This window comes from Petromyzon marinus, chromosome 37 (assembly GCF_048934315.1).
Source record: "Petromyzon marinus isolate PM22_M1 ecotype Great Lakes invasive population chromosome 37, UKy_Petmar_22M1.pri1.0, whole genome shotgun sequence".
NCBI lineage: Eukaryota > Metazoa > Chordata > Hyperoartia > Petromyzontiformes > Petromyzontidae > Petromyzon > Petromyzon marinus.
In genome coordinates, this window is record NC_133703.1 from 16,948,852 (window position 1) to 16,965,158 (window position 16,307).

The 16,307-nt window shown below is 56.8% G+C and overlaps 2 protein-coding genes across 4 annotated transcripts; both read left to right on the forward strand.

Annotated features, from left to right (window-relative positions):
* The first annotated feature begins 31 nt into the window (after nucleotides 1-31).
* LOC116949681 (large ribosomal subunit protein bL12m) lies at nucleotides 32-4,693 on the forward strand. Its single transcript, XM_032967262.2, has 5 exons — nucleotides 32-403; nucleotides 2,171-2,354; nucleotides 2,450-2,524; nucleotides 2,900-3,028; nucleotides 4,266-4,693. Exons 1-5 carry the CDS (start codon nucleotides 366-368, stop codon nucleotides 4,380-4,382), a joined length of 543 nt encoding a protein of 180 aa, XP_032823153.1. The 5' UTR covers nucleotides 32-365; the 3' UTR covers nucleotides 4,383-4,693.
* A 402-nt stretch (nucleotides 4,694-5,095) lies between these two features.
* Nucleotides 5,096-13,485, forward strand: LOC142905243 (deoxyribonuclease-1-like). 3 transcript variants are annotated; one of them, XM_076072351.1, is made up of 10 exons: nucleotides 5,359-5,377; nucleotides 6,255-6,297; nucleotides 6,386-6,544; nucleotides 7,234-7,322; nucleotides 7,663-7,746; nucleotides 8,158-8,273; nucleotides 12,534-12,646; nucleotides 12,776-12,930; nucleotides 13,069-13,165; nucleotides 13,385-13,485. In XM_076072351.1, the coding sequence occupies exons 3-10, from the start codon at nucleotides 6,407-6,409 to the stop codon at nucleotides 13,430-13,432; spliced, it is 840 nt and encodes a 279-aa protein (XP_075928466.1). In that variant the 5' UTR covers nucleotides 5,359-5,377; nucleotides 6,255-6,297; nucleotides 6,386-6,406; the 3' UTR covers nucleotides 13,433-13,485. The 3 variants fall into 3 exon arrangements, with proteins under 3 accessions (XP_075928467.1, XP_075928465.1, XP_075928466.1); XM_076072352.1 differs by lacking the exons at nucleotides 5,359-5,377; nucleotides 6,255-6,297 and adding an exon at nucleotides 5,096-5,206; XM_076072350.1 differs by lacking the exon at nucleotides 6,255-6,297 and having other exon boundaries at nucleotides 5,277-5,377.
* Nucleotides 13,486-16,307: the final 2,822 nt, after the last annotated feature.

Genomic DNA, 16,307 nt, shown 5'->3' on the forward strand with positions numbered 1-16,307 from the left:
CGGAGTCGCGCCCCCCTTGACCCGGATGTGGTGGAGGTGCTTCTCGCGGGTGCTTGTGGGGGGCGGCGTGGTTTGCGCGTGCAGAGGTCGCGTCCCGTGTCGCGTGGTTGCCCGAGCAGCAGCAGCAGCGAGGAGGAGGAGGAAGAGAGGCGAGAGCGTGGTTGTTGTTGCTACTCGTGGTGGTGGTGGTGCTGCTGCTCGTGGTGGTGGTGGTGGAGGTCTAGCTGGTGGTGCTGCTCGTGGTGGTGGTGCTGCTGGAGGAGAGTGCCGAGGCCGGGCGCGGTACTCCAAGCCGGACTAAGACCAGGGACCCGTCCAGTGTCTTCCTCTCCTCTCTCTCTCTCCGTCACCGGTCTCGCCGCACGATGCTGGGGGCGCTGCGCTTGTGCCGCCAGCTGAGCAGGTAATGAAGGGTACGCGGCGAGAGACTGGGCCGGGGTGAGACACTGGGCTGGGGTTAGACACAGACACTGGGCCATGGCGAGAGACTGGGCCGGGGTTAGACACAGACACTGGGCCATGGCGAGAGACTGGGCCGGGGTTAGACACAGACACTGGGCCATGGCGAGAGACTGGGCCGGGGTGAGACACAGACACTGGGCCATGGCGAGAGACTGGGTCGGGGTGAGACACAGACACTGGGCCATGGCTAGAGACTGGGCCGGGGTTAGACACAGACACTGGGCCATGGCTAGAGACTGGGCCGGGGTCAGACACTGGGCCATGGCGAGAGACTGGGTCGGGGTGAGACACAGACATTGGGCCATGGCTAGAGACTGGGCTGGGGTTAGACACAGACACTGGGCCATGGCTGGAGACTGGGCTGGGGTGAAACACAGACACTGGGCCATGGCTAGAGACTGGGCTGGGGTTAGACACAGACACTGGGCCATGGCTGGAGACTGGGCTGGGGTGAAACACAGACACTGGGCCGGGGTGAGACACTGGGCCGGGGTGAGACACAGACACTGGGCCATGGCGAGAGACTAGGCCGGGGTTAGACACAGACACTGGGCCATGGCGAGAGACTGGGCCGGGGTGAGACACAGACACTGGGCCATGGCGAGACACTGGGCCGGGGTTAGACACAGACACTGGGCCATGGCGAGACACTGGGCCGGGGTTAGACACAGACACTGGGCCATGGCTAGAGACTGAGCCAGGGTTAGACACAGACACTGAGCCATGGCTAGAGACTGGGCCGGGGTTAGACACAGACACTGGGCCATGGCGAGAGACTAGGCCGGGGTTAGACACAGACACTGGGCCATGGCTAGAGACTGGGCCGGGGTTAGACACAGACACTGGGCCATGGCGAGAGACTGGGCTGGGGCTAGACACAGACACTGGGCCATGGCGAGACACTGGGCCGGGGTTAGACACAGACACTGGGCCATGGCTAGAGACTGGGCCAGGGTTAGACACAGACACTGGGCCGGGGTGAGACACTGGGCCGGGGTTAGACACAGACACTGGGCCATGGCGAGAGACTGGGCCGGGGTTAGACACAGACACAGGCCATGGCGAGAGACTGGGCTGGGGCTAGACACAGACACTGGGCCATGGCGAGACACTGGGCCGGGGTTAGACACAGACACTGGGCCATGGCTAGAGACTGGGCCAGGGTTAGACACAGACACTGGGCCGGGGTGAGACACTGGGCCGGGGTTAGACACAGACACTGGGCCATGGCGAGAGACTGGGCCGTGGTTAGACACAGACACAGGCCATGGCGAGAGACTGGGCTGGGGTTAGACACAGACACTGGGCCATGGCGAGACACTGGGCTGGGGTTAGACACAGACACTGGGCCATGGCTAGAGACTGGGCCGGGATTAGACACAGACACTGGGCCATGGCGAGAGACTGGGCCGGGGTTAGACACAGACACTGGGCCATGGCGAGACACTGGGCCGGGGTTAGACACAGCCACTGGGCCGGGGTGAGACACTGGGCCGGGGTGAGACACAGACACTGGGCCGGGGTGAGACACTGGGCCGGGGTGAGACACTGGGCCGGGGTGAGACACTGGGCCGGGGTGAGACACAGACACTGGGCCATGGCGAGAGGCTGGACTGGGGTTAGACACAGACACTGGGCCATGGTAAAAGACTGGGCCGGAGTGAGACACAGACACTGGGCCATGGTTAAAGACGTGCTGTTTCCGCAGGCAGGGAGGGGTTCCCTGCGCCCTGCGCTGCCTGGGCACCTCGTCTCTGCGACCCGCGGACGCGCTCGCGGCGCCGCCCCTGGACGCGGACCCTCACAAATTCTCGCCCAAGGTCCAGCAGCTCGTGAGCGACATCACGAGCCTCAGCCTCCTCGAGGTGGCGGACCTGAACAAGCTGCTCAAGGTACGCCGCGCCCTCCACTGCCGCCTTGAGATGATGGCGTCCGCGCCTTGAGATGATGTCCGCGCATTCACGCGTCGCTTGTCGTGCCCTCGCAGAAAACTCTGGACATCCAGGACGTGGGGTTTATGCCGATGGCTGCTGCCACCTCAGCCGCAGCGCCTGCCGAGGCGGTGAGTGGCGACATCTCCCGTGACTTCTCATTGCACGCTGCCCGCTCGGCCTGCCTGCAGCTCCACACGTGCACAAGCTCACACCTGCTCGCCGCTCGCATGCAACCACTCGTTCCTCCTCACCATTCACTCCTCACCGCCCATTCCTCGCTGCTCGCTCCTCACTGCGCGCTTCTCAACACTCGCTTCTGACCGCTGGCTTCTCCTCGCCGCTGATTCCTTCTCACCCTTGATTGCTCATCGCTAGCCCCTCACCCGCTCGCTTCTCCTTATCGCTTGCTCCTCACCACTTACTCCTCACTGCTCGTTCCTCCTCCCCGTCCGTTCCTCACCACCCGCTCCTCACTGCTCGCCCCTCCTGTGCATGCCGTTCAGGAGGAGGACGCTCCGGTCAAGAAGGAGAAGACTCACTTCGTGGTTCGCCTCACGGAGGTGCGTGGCTCCGACAAGGTGAAGCTCATCAAGGAGGTGAAGGCCTGCATACCCGGGCTCAACCTCGTGCAGGTGAGCGCTTTGCCCGGCCGCACAGCGTGCCGCAGTGAGCAATAACAATCACACGCCGACAGCCAAATCTCCTTATCTCTTCAAGTATTCATCTGGATTTAACCTCAGAAGGAACGTCTCATTTGCCAGGGTGTCCAGAAGGTCAGGTGATGCAGACCTTCAAAACACACGTGTGTACACTGGCACAGCAAGCACGTAACAACGCGTAATGACACATAAACAAAAGTTAAAATCGATAACTTGTACATTGGGAATTAATGTAGTGAACATCAAAGACAAAGATCACCCTATAGCCTGTAACAAACTGTAGGAGCAATTGCCGTTAGCGAGCACCTATGAAGGCCGGCACGGTAAACGAGGGGATGGGTGGCCAGCACCACATCCGGCTGCCTTTGTCTCGCTAGTGGTATTGTTTACACACTGCACCAGGTACTTATTTGAGGCCGAGTCGAGCTAGGGGAGATCTAGGACCAGCTACAGATAATCATGACTGGTGTTGGCTGTGAGCAGGAATCGAAACCGGATCACCAGGTTCATTGTGCAGCACGCTAACCGCTACACTACCGCTCCCCATACTCCCACCACTAACACCCACAACTGCAACGAACCAACACACGCACACAAAGGCAAGAGTTGATGAGATAGTGAACATCACACTCAATCAAAAACACACGAATCACCCTCAAGCCCCACTCGTCTCATTGGATCTCAGAAGCTAAGCAGAGCTGAACCTGGTTAGTATAATACTAGAATGGGAGACTACCTGGGAATGCCGTATCTTGCAGGCTGGGATGGTGAGGTGACCAGGAGATGGCGGTGCAGAAAAATATCTGTCTGTTAAATCTGTTGTTAATCATTGAGTCTTGTCCCCTCATTATTTGGTGGGTTTTCTGCGGGGTTCCCCAGTTTCCTTCCACAAGCCACGTGTCTCATCGAATCTCAAAGAGCTGGTCAAACATCCAAATGCAGGATCTCCCTGTAATTGTGTTGAGACTCGCTCAGGCTTTCCTGTTTTAGTTGTAAGAATTGTTCTTCACCTCGCCGTGTGAGTGAGCTGAAACAATTGGCACCTTAAATGCTCGTACACCGCGTGACAATTTAATTTGTTTGGCTGTGTCGGGTGGTGGAGGGTCTTAACGGCACAAAATTTGGCCAGATATTTACTTGGCCCAAGAAAAAAATATATTGCCGTCGGCTTACCACACCGTGCACATCGTTGCTGAACGTTGTGCTTTAGGCCAAGAAGCTGGTGGAATCGCTGCCGCAGGAGATCAAGGCCAACGTCCCCAAGGAAGAGGCCAACCAGCTCAAGGCCGCACTGGAGGCCGCGGGGGGCCTCGTGGTGCTGGAGTAGCGGCGCTGGCACGTGGGTCCCCAGGGGGGTGGGGAGAGCGAGCGGCGATCATAGTCGAAGGCCGCGATGAACATTCGCAGCGTGTTTTTGTGGCCCTGAGAAAAGTGAGAGTTCCCGGTTGACTCGCGATTTGCATCACCAGAACGTGAGCACTTGGACGAAGGGTGGCCATGCAGTGAGAGGGGTTTGAAGCCACCGCGGAGAAGGAGGTGGGGGGGTAGATTGTCTTGCCGGATGCTTGAGGGATTCCGACAAAATGCAACCGTATGTGTCCTCGTCATATTTTGCATCAATAAAGTGTTCTTTTGAAACCTTAAGTGGATGTGTGTTTACGCCTGCGGTAGCCGATCAATTGGTGACCGCAATTGCCGCCCTAAAGGGTAAAAGTGGCAGCCGTGCAGGTGTCTCGGCATGGTTCGGCTCCCATGAGGTGGGGGCGCAGAGTCCCGCTCCCCGTGGGTCTTGCCTTCCGCAGCTCCAAGCCACTTGTCATTCAGAGAGTGACAGTATCCAACCTGACGTTCAGGCCGGACAAAGAGCGGCTTTTATTTTTTTCCCGTTCAGTTGACGCGGCCACACTTGGGTGAGCAGCGTTGGGTTCTCCGGCTTGCCGCGTGCCCGCGTCACTCCTGTTCATGCCAGGAACTGGGGGCGTGGGGCCCAAGGAATGTGCGGGATCTGGTGAGGGGAAGGGGGTTTCGGTGGGAGGAGTGGAGGAGCTGCGAGACCCTCCTGTGAGCGGTGCATTCTCAAGCCTTGGCTATCGTGAGCCACCGCCTGGAACATTCCCAGGTGCTCTGCGAGAGCCCATGTTGCGTGCAAAGGTGAGTGTACTCATGCCGGCGCTGGGAAGTGGCCAGGCGGTGCTCACAAGATAAGATAAATGCCCAAACGGAGGCTCTGGGTCCCGCCTGACGTGGGAGGAATGTCTGTGTGTGTGCGCTCGTATATAAGTTCTACGAGCGGGACTGCTGGAGGGCAGGTCAGGACTGGAGGTAAGCTCACAATAGCAGTGCTGTTAATGCTCCCGAATGCTGTTCCTGTCGCGTCTCTCCTGGGCATGGCTGGATGATTGGAAACTTAGAAGCCTGCGTCCACACTTGTTTGCCTGGAAATCGCTTCAGTTGAGGGTGAATTGTTTCAGAACCTCCAATTTTCGCGGTTGCCAGTAGTTCACTAATATGTGAACCCACAGAGACTGATAAGACTCATAGATTTCCACAGATTTACATAAGAGTTCAGGGCGGCACAGTGCAGGAGTTGAGTGTCGCCATTGACTCACCTCTTGTATGAACTTTATCTGTTACAAAATGTAATCGTGTTTGTTGCTGGCTGCTAGGTGTTTTGGATATTTTGTCTTCTGCTGTGCAACTGATAAACATAAGTTCTGCGCAGTTGTGTGGCTATAATTATCGGCCCACAAAGGAGCGCCGTGCTCTGCTGTGGCGTGCGCTGGGGTTGCTGGAGCGTCTCACTCCTCGTGCGTGCGAGTTTCCTTCTGAACTCGTCCTGGGCTATGTCTTTGCGTAGATGATCCTCAATGGTCTCCTGGCTCAAGCCTTGGTCCACAGTAGCTCTACGATATTTTGGCTACGGCTTGTTCCGGACATTTGCACGTGCTGGCTGGCCAGCTGTTCAAGTGGATTGGACGGTTTTGCCAATGCTATGTTTATGTCTTTGATGAGGGTGTGAGCCCGCCTCTTTGAGGCTTGATGCTTGTGAAATTAGAGCGTTTATCAATATCACCCAAGTCGGTGAATTTCCACAATGTGTGAGGCGTGTCGCCCATATATACCTTAAGAGCAATTTCGGCTGTCGTTAATGCCTGTCCCTGCCGCCAGTCCGATGCCGTACCCTTCTCATGCCTTGTAGCTACTGCGACGACGATCTTCATCCGTGAAGACAAGTGGCGGAGGTAGTGCGACGCGAGGCCGCGTGGTGTGGGGTCAGGCGGGCGGCCTGGGTGGTGTGTCCAGCCACGTCCGTCTGGTGTCTCGGTGCAGGTTTGATCCAAGTTTGCAACCATGAAGCTCCTGCTCGCCGCAACGCTGCTCGCAGTCGCGATGGGAATGGCCGAGTCGATACGCATCGCCGCCTTCAACATCCAGACGTTCGGCGATGCCAAGATGTCCAAGCCCGACGTGGCGAAGGTCATCGTGGATGTAAATGCCTCCTTGTCCTCGCCATGCCCTCACCGGTCCCGAATGCCTGTCTACCATTATACCAGATGCCAATCCATCGCTTCTCCAAACGACAGATCGCTGCTCTGATGAACTTTGAGGCTGGGCTCATCCCACTTGCCGCCCTGAGCCAGTGGTGACCATTCCACATTTCTATGAAGGAGGCAAGTCTATTAATTGGACAACCAATATGGCTTCCCCACAAAGTGGTATCTATTTTACTGACCCCGAAGGCATGATGGGCCAAGTCAATCTCCCAACAAGGATTTAAACTTCTGTTTGCAAGCTGCTCACTCTCAACGCTGAGCCACCCGGCCGGATAATAAAAATCTCTTCCCCAGAGATCAGTTCTTCTGTATCTACCAGATAACTCTGTTGATACATGAGATAATCTGCCTCTACCGTCACATAATCTCTATTTACAGATAACAGATATCTTTCCAAGATACCAAGTAATCTGTCTGTTCACCAGGTATGAGATAATGAGATCCATGGATGGAGATCATTAGCCCTTTGTGCCAGCTTGTTCACCCCCAGTGTCAAGCTATTCGCCAATCCCGGGCCTATCGCAGCGGTCGCTGGGAAGGAGTACAGCTCCCAATAACGAGCACCAAAGCTGGTACAACGCGGTCATCTCTTCACCAAATTCCAGAAATCTGTCTCTTCCTCAGGTCATCAGCCTCTTTGACATCGTCGTCGTGCAAGAGGTCCGGGACTCGGACCTCAGCGCCGTCAAGCTGCTCATGAGCCAGCTCAACAGGTGAGAGGACCGGTGTCACGGTGAGGAGAGGTCACGGTGAGAAGACTTCACGTGGGGGGAGGTCGCGGGGAGGAGTAGGTCGCGATGGAGCGATCGGAATAAATATCTAATTGGGACTGTGAAAGTACAGAACGAGAGATGTTAATTTTCCCGGAAGCCTTTCGAGTTGGCGTCCTGTGTTTTCGCTGAGGCCTGGTCATAAACGCCAGATGGCGTGATCTGAAGGATGTGAGGGATTCGAGGGATTTGTAGATAGGACTCGAGAAGATAGCAGGGATGCGAGTCAGGGTATCACCGCTGTATTTGTCTCACCTGGGCTCATTCTGCACATGTGCTACAGTGCCTCAGCCCATCACTACGAATACTTGGCCAGCGATCAGCTCGGCAGCTCCACCTACACAGAGCGCTACGTCTACATCTACAGGTAACACCCAACTACAGGTGACACGCAGCTACATGTGACATTCACCTACAGGTGACACCTACAGGTGGTAAACGTAGCTACAAGTGACACCCACTTGCAGGAGATACGTATAGGTAATACGCAGCTACAGAAACATCTACAGGTGACACGCAGCAGTGCATGTACCGCAGCAAAGCTGGACTGGACTGCCCTACCCTTATAGGTCATCTCCACGTGGTCCTAGAAGGTATTATCTAGAGATGTGTTTTCTCTTGAGCATCGAACCTTCTCATCAGAAATTTTTGTAAACACATTCCACACTTTGCATTTTCGAAGCCCTTTCTCTCAAATAAAATATGCCGTCATCTAGCTGCAACAGTGCTGCTGCTGCTGCTCTCCACAGGGACAAGGTCGTGTCTCTTGTCTCCACAGGGACAAGGTCGTGTCTGTCTCCAGCAGCTACCACTACGACGATGGCTGCGAGTCGTGCGGCACCGACACGTTCAGTCGCGAGCCCTTCCTGGTCAGGTTCAACATCCCCAGCAGCGGTGAGGGTCCGGCAACGCTGGCGGGCAGGGCAGTGGCCGGAGTGAATTTCAGGACCAGGGCTGGAGTGTGGTCGCCACCCGTCTGGGTTTGATCTGGTCGGACCGTTTGGGATTGGCGTGATCCCCGTTCGGGTGGGCGCCAGGAATGGATTTGTACTCGAGATCTGGTACCGGTCTTGCTGCATTGAACTTCATTTCAGATTCTGCACGGTGTTGATAGACCTAGGGTGGCCGAGAAACACGTCTGGGTTTTGCCTACAGCGGGAAAGGTTTGCATGTCCTCGGTGAGAGTGAGGGTGATCACTGCTTCTGCACGGTGTGTGTACTGCAACACTGCAACATGGTTTCGTTGGGATGTGAGGTGTGGTGACGTGGGGTGGTGAGTTGGGTGTAGAGGATGTGTGTGTGGTGGTGAAGAGTGTGGTGGTGAGTGTGGTGGTGAGAGTGGTGGTGTGTGGTAGCGTGCGGTGGTGTATTTTGACGAGCGGTGGTGTGGCGGTTAGCGCGCTGCGCTACCAACTCGACAACCCGGGTTCGATTCCCGCTCACGGCCAACACCAGTGACGATAATTATCTGAACCGGTCCTGGGCCTCTCCTATGTCGACTCAGCCTCAAATGAGTACCTGGTGCGGTGTGTAAACATCGCCACTGGGGAGACAAAGGCGGCCGGGCGTGCTGCTGGCGACCCACCCACCCTCGTGTGCCGTGCCCGCCTTCACAGAAGCTCGCTAAAAGCACTTGCCTCAACAGTCGGTTAAATCCTTTCGGGAATCTTTGTCTTTTTGCTGTATTCTCGTGAGAGCGTGGCGGCGGCGGTGGTGGTGGTGGTGACGGAGTGTGGTGGTGGTGGCAGAGTGTGGTGGTGGTGACGGAGTGTGGTGGTGGTGGTGACGGAGTGTGGTGGTGGTGACGGAGTGTGGTGGTGGTGGTGGCGGCGGCGGTGGTGGTGGTGACGGAGTGTGGTGGTGGTGGTGACGGAGTGTGGTGGTGGTGGTGGTGACGGAGTGTGGTGGTGGTGGTGGTGACGGAGTGTGGTGGTGGTGACGGAGTGTGGCGGTGGTGACGGAGTGTGGTGGTGGTGACGGAGTGTGGTGGTGGTGGTGGTGACGGAGTGTGGTGGTGGTGGTGGTGACGGAGTGTGGTGGTGGTGGTGACAGAGTGTGGTGGTGGTGGTGGTGGCGGAGTGTGGTGGTGGTGGTGGTGACGGAGTGTGGTGGTGGTGGTGGTGACGGAGTGTGGTGGTGGTGGTGGTGACGGAGTGTGGTGGTGGTGGTGACGGAGTGTGGTGGTGGTGGTGACGGAGTGTGGTGGTGGTGACGGAGTGTGGTGGTGGTGGTGGTGACGGAGTGTGGTGGTGGTGAGGGAGTGTGGTGGTTGTGGTGACGGAGTGTGGTAGTGGTGACGGAGTGTGGTGGTGGTGGTGGTGACGGAGTGTGGTGGTGGTGATGGAGTGTGGCGGTGGTGGTAACGGAGTGTGGTGGTGGTGGTGGTGACGGAGTGTGGTGGTGGTGGTGGTGACGGAGTGTGGTGGTGGTGACGGAGTGTGGCGGTGGTGACGGAGTGTGGTGGTGGTGACGGAGTGTGGTTGTGGTGGTGACGGAGTGTGGTGGTGGTGGTGGTGGTGACGGAGTGTGGTGGTGGTGGTGACGGAGTGTGGTGATGGTGACGGAGTGTGGTGGTGGTGGTGGTGACGGAGTGTGGTGGTGGTGGTGACGGAGTGTGGTGGTGGTGGTGACGGAGTGTGGTGGTGGTGGTGGTGACGGAGTGTGGTGGTGGTGACGGAGTGTTGTGGTGGTGACGGAGTGTGGTGGTGGTGACGGAGTGTGGTGGTGGTGGTGGTGAGGGAGTGTGGTGGTGGTGAGGGAGTGTGGTGGTTGTGGTGACGGAGTGTGATGGTGGTGACGGAGTGTGGTGGTGGTGGTGGTGACGGAGTGTGGTGGTGGTGACGGAGTGTGGTGGTGGTGGTGGTGGTGACGGAGTGTGGTGGTGGTGATGGAGTGTGGTGGTGGTGACGGAGTGTGGTGGTGGTGGTGGTGGTGACGGAGTGTGGTGGTGGTGGTGACGGAGTGTGGTGGTGGTGGTGGTGGTGGTGACGGAGTGTGGTGGTGGTGGTGGTGACGGAGTGTGGTGGTGGTGGTGGTGACGGAGTGTGGTGGTGGTGACGGAGTGTGGTGGTGGTGACGGAGTGTGGTGGTGGTGGTGGTGACGGAGTGTGGTGGTGGTGGTGGTGACGGAGTGTGGTGGTGGTGGTGACGGAGTGTGGTGGTGGTGGTGGTGGTGACGGAGTGTGGTGGTGGTGGTGGTGACGGAGTGTGGTGGTGACGGAGTGTGGTGGTGGTGGTGGTGACGGAGTGTGGTGGTGGTGACGGAGTGTGGTGGTGGTGACGGAGTGTGGTGGTGGTGACGGAGTGTGGTGGTGGAGGTGGTGACGGAGTGTGGTGGTGGTGGTGACCGAGTGTGGTGGTGGTGGAGGTGGTGACGGAGTGTGGTGGTGGTGGTGGTGACGGAGTGTGGAGGTGGTGGTGACGGAGTGTGGTGGTGGTGACGGAGTGTGGTGGTGGTGGTGACGGAGTGTGGTGGTGGTGTTGGTGGTGACGGAGTGTGGTGGTGGTGGTGGTGACGGAGTGTGGTGGTGGTGACGGAGTGTGGTGGTGGTGACGGAGTGTGGTGGTGGTGACGGAGTGTGGTGGTGGTGGTGGTGACGGAGTGTGGTGGTGGTGAGGGAGTGTGGTGGTTGTGGTGACGGAGTGTGGTGGTGGTGACGGAGTGTGGTGGTGGTGGTGACGGAGTGTGGTGGTGGTGACGGAGTGTGGTGGTGGTGGTGGTGACGGAGTGTGGTGGTGGTGACGGAGTGTTGTGGTGGTGACGGAGTGTGGTGGTGGTGACGGAGTGTGGTGGTGGTGGTGGTGACGGAGTGTGGTGGTGGTGAGGGAGTGTGGTGGTTGTGGTGACGGAGTGTGATGGTGGTGACGGAGTGTGGTGGTGGTGGTGGTGACGGAGTGTGGTGGTGGTGACGGAGTGTGGTGGTGGTGGTGGTGACGGAGTGTGGTGGTGGTGATGGAGTGTGGTGGTGGTGACGGAGTGTGGTGGTGGAGGTGGTGACGGAGTGTGGTGGTGGTGGTGACCGAGTGTGGTGGTGGTGGAGGTGGTGACGGAGTGTGGTGGTGGTGGTGGTGACGGAGTGTGGAGGTGGTGGTGACGGAGTGTGGTGGTGGTGACGGAGTGTGGTGGTGGTGGTGACGGAGTGTGGTGGTGGTGTTGGTGGTGACGGAGTGTGGTGGTGGTGGTGGTGACGGAGTGTGGTGGTGGTGACGGAGTGTGGTGGTGGTGGTGACGGAGTGTGGTGGTGGTGACGGAGTGTGGTGGTGGTGGTGGTGGTGGTGACGGAGTGTGGTGGTGGTGAGGGAGTGTGGTGGTTGTGGTGACGGAGTGTGGTGGTTGTGGTGACGGAGTGTGGTGGTGGTGACGGAGTGTGGTGGTGGTGGTGACGGAGTGTGGTGGTGGTGACGGAGTGTGGTGGTGGTGGTGGTGACGGAGTGTGGTGGTGGTGACGGAGTGTGGCGGTGGTGGTAACGGAGTGTGGTGGTGGTGGTGACGGAGTGTGGTGGTGGTGACGGAGTGTGGTGGTGGTGGTGGTGACGGAGTGTGGTGGTGGTGACGGAGTGTGGCGGTGGTGGTAACGGAGTGTGGTGGTGGTGGTGACGGAGTGTGGTGGTGGTGGTGACGGAGTGTGGTGGTGGTGGTGACGGAGTGTGGTGGTGGTGACGGAGTGTGGTGGTGGTGACGGAGTGTGGTGGTGGTGGTGACGGAGTGTGGTGGTGACGGAGTGTGGTGGTGGTGGTGGTGACGGAGTGTGGTGGTGGTGGTGACGGAGTGTGGTGGTGGTGACGGAGTGTGGTGGTGGTGGTGGTGACGGAGTGTGGTGGTGGTGGTGACGGAGTGTGGTGGTGGTGGTGACGGAGTGTGGTGGTGACGGAGTGTGGTGGTGGTGGTGGTGACGGAGTGTGGTGGTGGTGACGGAGTGTGGTGGTGGTGGTGGTGACGGAGTGTGGTGGTGACGGAGTGTGGTGGTGGTGGTGACGGAGTGTGGTGGTGACGGAGTGTGGTGGTGGTGGTGGTGACGGAGTGTGGTGGTGGTGGTGACGGAGTGTGGTGGTGACGGAGTGTGGTGGTGGTGGTGACGGAGTGTGGTGGTGACGGAGTGTGGTGGTGGTGACGGAGTGTGGTGGTGACGGAGTGTGGTGCCTGTGTGATTGCAGCTGTGCCGCAGCTCGTGCTCGTGCCACAGCACACGTCTCCCGACCTGGCGGTGATGGAGATCGACGCGCTCTTCGACGTGTACGCGGACGTGCGCCAGCGCTGGGGCACGGACGTGAGGCCGCCTCCCCCCCCCCCCCCCGGGGGCTCTGCGCTCCCGACACCGCCGCATTTTTTTGACACAGCGACGTGGCCTCCGCACTTGCCCCCGTTCCTCAGAGCGCCGTGTTCGCTCCCCCAACAGAACGTCATGCTCCTTGGGGATCTGAACGCCGACTGCAGCTACGTGACAGCGTCCGACTGGGGGCGCATCCGCCTGCGCTCGGACTCGCGCTTCTCCTGGCTCATCGGCGACGAGGTGGACACCACCGTGGGCACCACCAACTGCGCCTATGACAGGTGTGCGGATGGTGGCCTTCAGGTTGGGGACCCGCTGGGGTTCTGGGTCCTCGGTGCGGTCGGGGTCTCGGAGGGGGTAGGGTTCCGTATGGGGTGAGGGTTCTCGTCTCAGAGTGCCCTTCTCCCTCTCGTGCGCAGGATCGTGGTGGCTGGGAGCGCGCTCCAAGGGGCCGTTGCTTCCGGCTCTGCTCGCATCCTCAATTTCCAGTCCATGTATGGCCTGAGCCTGGAGAAGGTGAGCGGTCCCGTGAGCGGTCCCCGTGGCGGTCCCCGTGGTGGTAGCCGTGGCGGTCCCGTGGTGGTCCCTTGGTGGTCCCGTGGAGGTCCCGTGGAGGTCTCGTGGGGTCCCCGTGGCGGTCCCGTGGCGGTCCCCGTGGCTGCTGGTTTCACCGTTGACTCCTGGATCTCCTATCCGCCCCCCTGACCCCGTGTCTGTTCCTCCTCCCCGCCCCAGGCCAAGGAGGTGAGCGACCATTTCCCGGTGGAGGTGACCATCAACTAGAGGATCCTGCTGCTGTAGCCGAGTGTGGCTCAATAAACGTTGCCCCCCCTCAATCACCGCGTCCGTCTCGCTCTGTCTCGCACGGCATCGCACATCAGTTACCAGCGCACACAGGGTTGCCACCTCATCCACCTCCTCATCCTCACCCACCTCATCCTCCTCACAACCTCTCATTCATTGCTCACACCCTCCCCCCACCCCACCACCGCCTCCGCTGACCGGGTCCAGGCTCCTCGTTCTCTCACCGTCTTGTACTGATAAAGATCCCGTGTGTGGCCTGCACAGCCTGTTAGGGGCAAGTGCTGTTAACAAGCACCTGTGAAGGCCGGCACGTCACATTTTGGAGTGGTGTTGGGCAGTGCCCCACCCGGCCGCCTTTGTATTCCCTGTGCTTATGCTTACAAATTTCACCCGGTGCTCATTTGAGGCTAGAGTCAACCTGGGCGACGCCCAGGATCACTCCCTGGTGCTGCCTTTGAGCGAGAATCAATCTGGGGTCGTCGGATTCATCGGTGCAAGTCACCACCACCATTCCTCGCTTCCTGTTGATGGGAAGGTGAGACCACAACAGCCAGGTACGCGCATCTTCTCGCACCTCACCTCCATGCTCTAAACGTCCCCTTCATGATGTTGTTGGAAGCTTCCTGTCCCAGAGGACTGTTCATCCCTCGGGATGACTGGAGCCAGGATGAGCCAACTGGACATCCTGCACTGCATTCCACAGAGGTCTAGAGGGTACCAGTCCAGCTCCCGAACAGACACATGGCAGCCTCTCCTCTCCAATGAGCGTTCGAGCGCATGCCGCGTGACCATTTGCAGTGGTTTTCTGCTGGTTCTGGGGGGACCCCGAGGGGGGGGGGCGTGGGGGGAGGGGTGAGTTTGGGGGGGGGGGTCTCCTGGCTCTGCCAAATGTGGTTTGGCTGGGTGACGTCATAGACATCTGACACTCCGGGGCCTCCGGCACAAGCTTAGATATTTTGCACGTGGTTTTGTCAGCTACTGCTGAGCATACGCTCACTCAGGTTAAGACCAGGCTCCAGTCTACATTATAGACTGCCAGTACGCTCACTCAGTTTAATAACCATTGCTACAGTCTACATTATAGACTGCCAATACGCTCACCAAGCTTAAAAACCAGACTACAGTCTACATTATAAACTGTCAGTACACTCACCAAGCTTAAAAACCAGGCTACAGTCTACATTATAGACCGCCAGTACACTCACCAAACTTAATAACTAGGCTACAATCTACATTATAGACTGCCAGTACGCTCACCAAACTTAATAACCAGGCTACAGTCTATATTATAGACTGCCAGTACACTCACCAAACTTAATAACCAGGCTACAGTCTACATTATAGACTGTCAGTACACTCACTCAGGTTAATAACCAGGCTACAGTCTACATTATAGACTGCCAGTACACTCACCTGCCAGTACGCTCACCAAACTTAATAACCAGGCTACAGTCTATATTATAGACTGCCAGTACACTCACCAAACTTAATAACCAGGCTACAGTCTACATTATAGACTGTCAGTACACTCACTCAGGTTAATAACCAGGCTACAGTCTACATTATAGACTGCCAGTACACTCACCAAACTTAATAACCAGGCTACAGTCTACATTATAGACTGTCAGAACACTAATAACCAGGCTACAGTCTATATTATAGACTACCAGTACACTCACCAAACTTAATAACCAGGCTACAGTTTACATTATAGACTGCCAGTACACTCACCAAACTTAATAACCAGGCTACAGTCTACATTATAGACTGTCAGTACACTCACTCAGGTTAATAACCAGGCTACAGTCTACATTATAGACTGCCAGTACACTCACCAAACTTAATAACCAGGCTACAGTCTACATTATAGACTGCCAGTACACTCACCAAACTCAATAACGAGGCTACAGTCTACATTATAGACCGCCAGTACACTCACCAAACTCACCAAACTTAATAACCATTGCTACAGTCTACATTATAGACTGCCAGTACACTCACCATACTTAATAACTATTGCTACAGTCTACATTATAGACTGTCAGTACACTCACCAAACTTAATTACGAGGCTACAGTCAACATTATAGACTGCCAGTACACTCACCAAACTTAATAACGAGGCTACAGCCTACATTATAGACTGCCAGTACACTCACCAAACTTAATAACGAGGCTACAGTCTACATTATAGACTGCCAGTATACTCACCAAACTTAATAACGAGGCTACAGTCAACATAGACTGCCAGTACACTCACCAAACTTAATAACGAGGCTACAGTCTACATTATAGACTGCCAGTACACTCACTCAGCGTAATAACCAGGCTACAGTCTACATTATAGACTGCCAGTACACTCACCAAACTTAACAACGAGGCTACAGTCTACATTATAGACTGCCAGTACACTCACCAAACTTAATAACCAGGCTACAGTCTACATTATAGACCGCCAGTACACTCACCAAACTTAATAACGAGGCTACAGTCTATATTATAGACTGCCAGTACACTCATCAAACTTAATAACCATTGCTACAGTCTACATTATAGACTGCCAGTACACTCACCAAACTTAATAACGAGGCTACAGTCTACATTATAGACCGCCAGTACACTCACCAAACTTAATAACGAGGCTACAGTCTACATTATAGACTGCCAGTACACTCACCAAACTTAATAACCATTGCTACAGTCTACATTATAGACTGCCAGTACATGAGACTAGGTTCTCCCCCTTTTTTTCTGGCAACAAAACAGAGCTGTGTTGAGATGTTAAAACACCAAACTGACACAAGGAATCGTGTCTGCATTAACCACAATACTTGTGGCCAGAATGCAAACAAAAA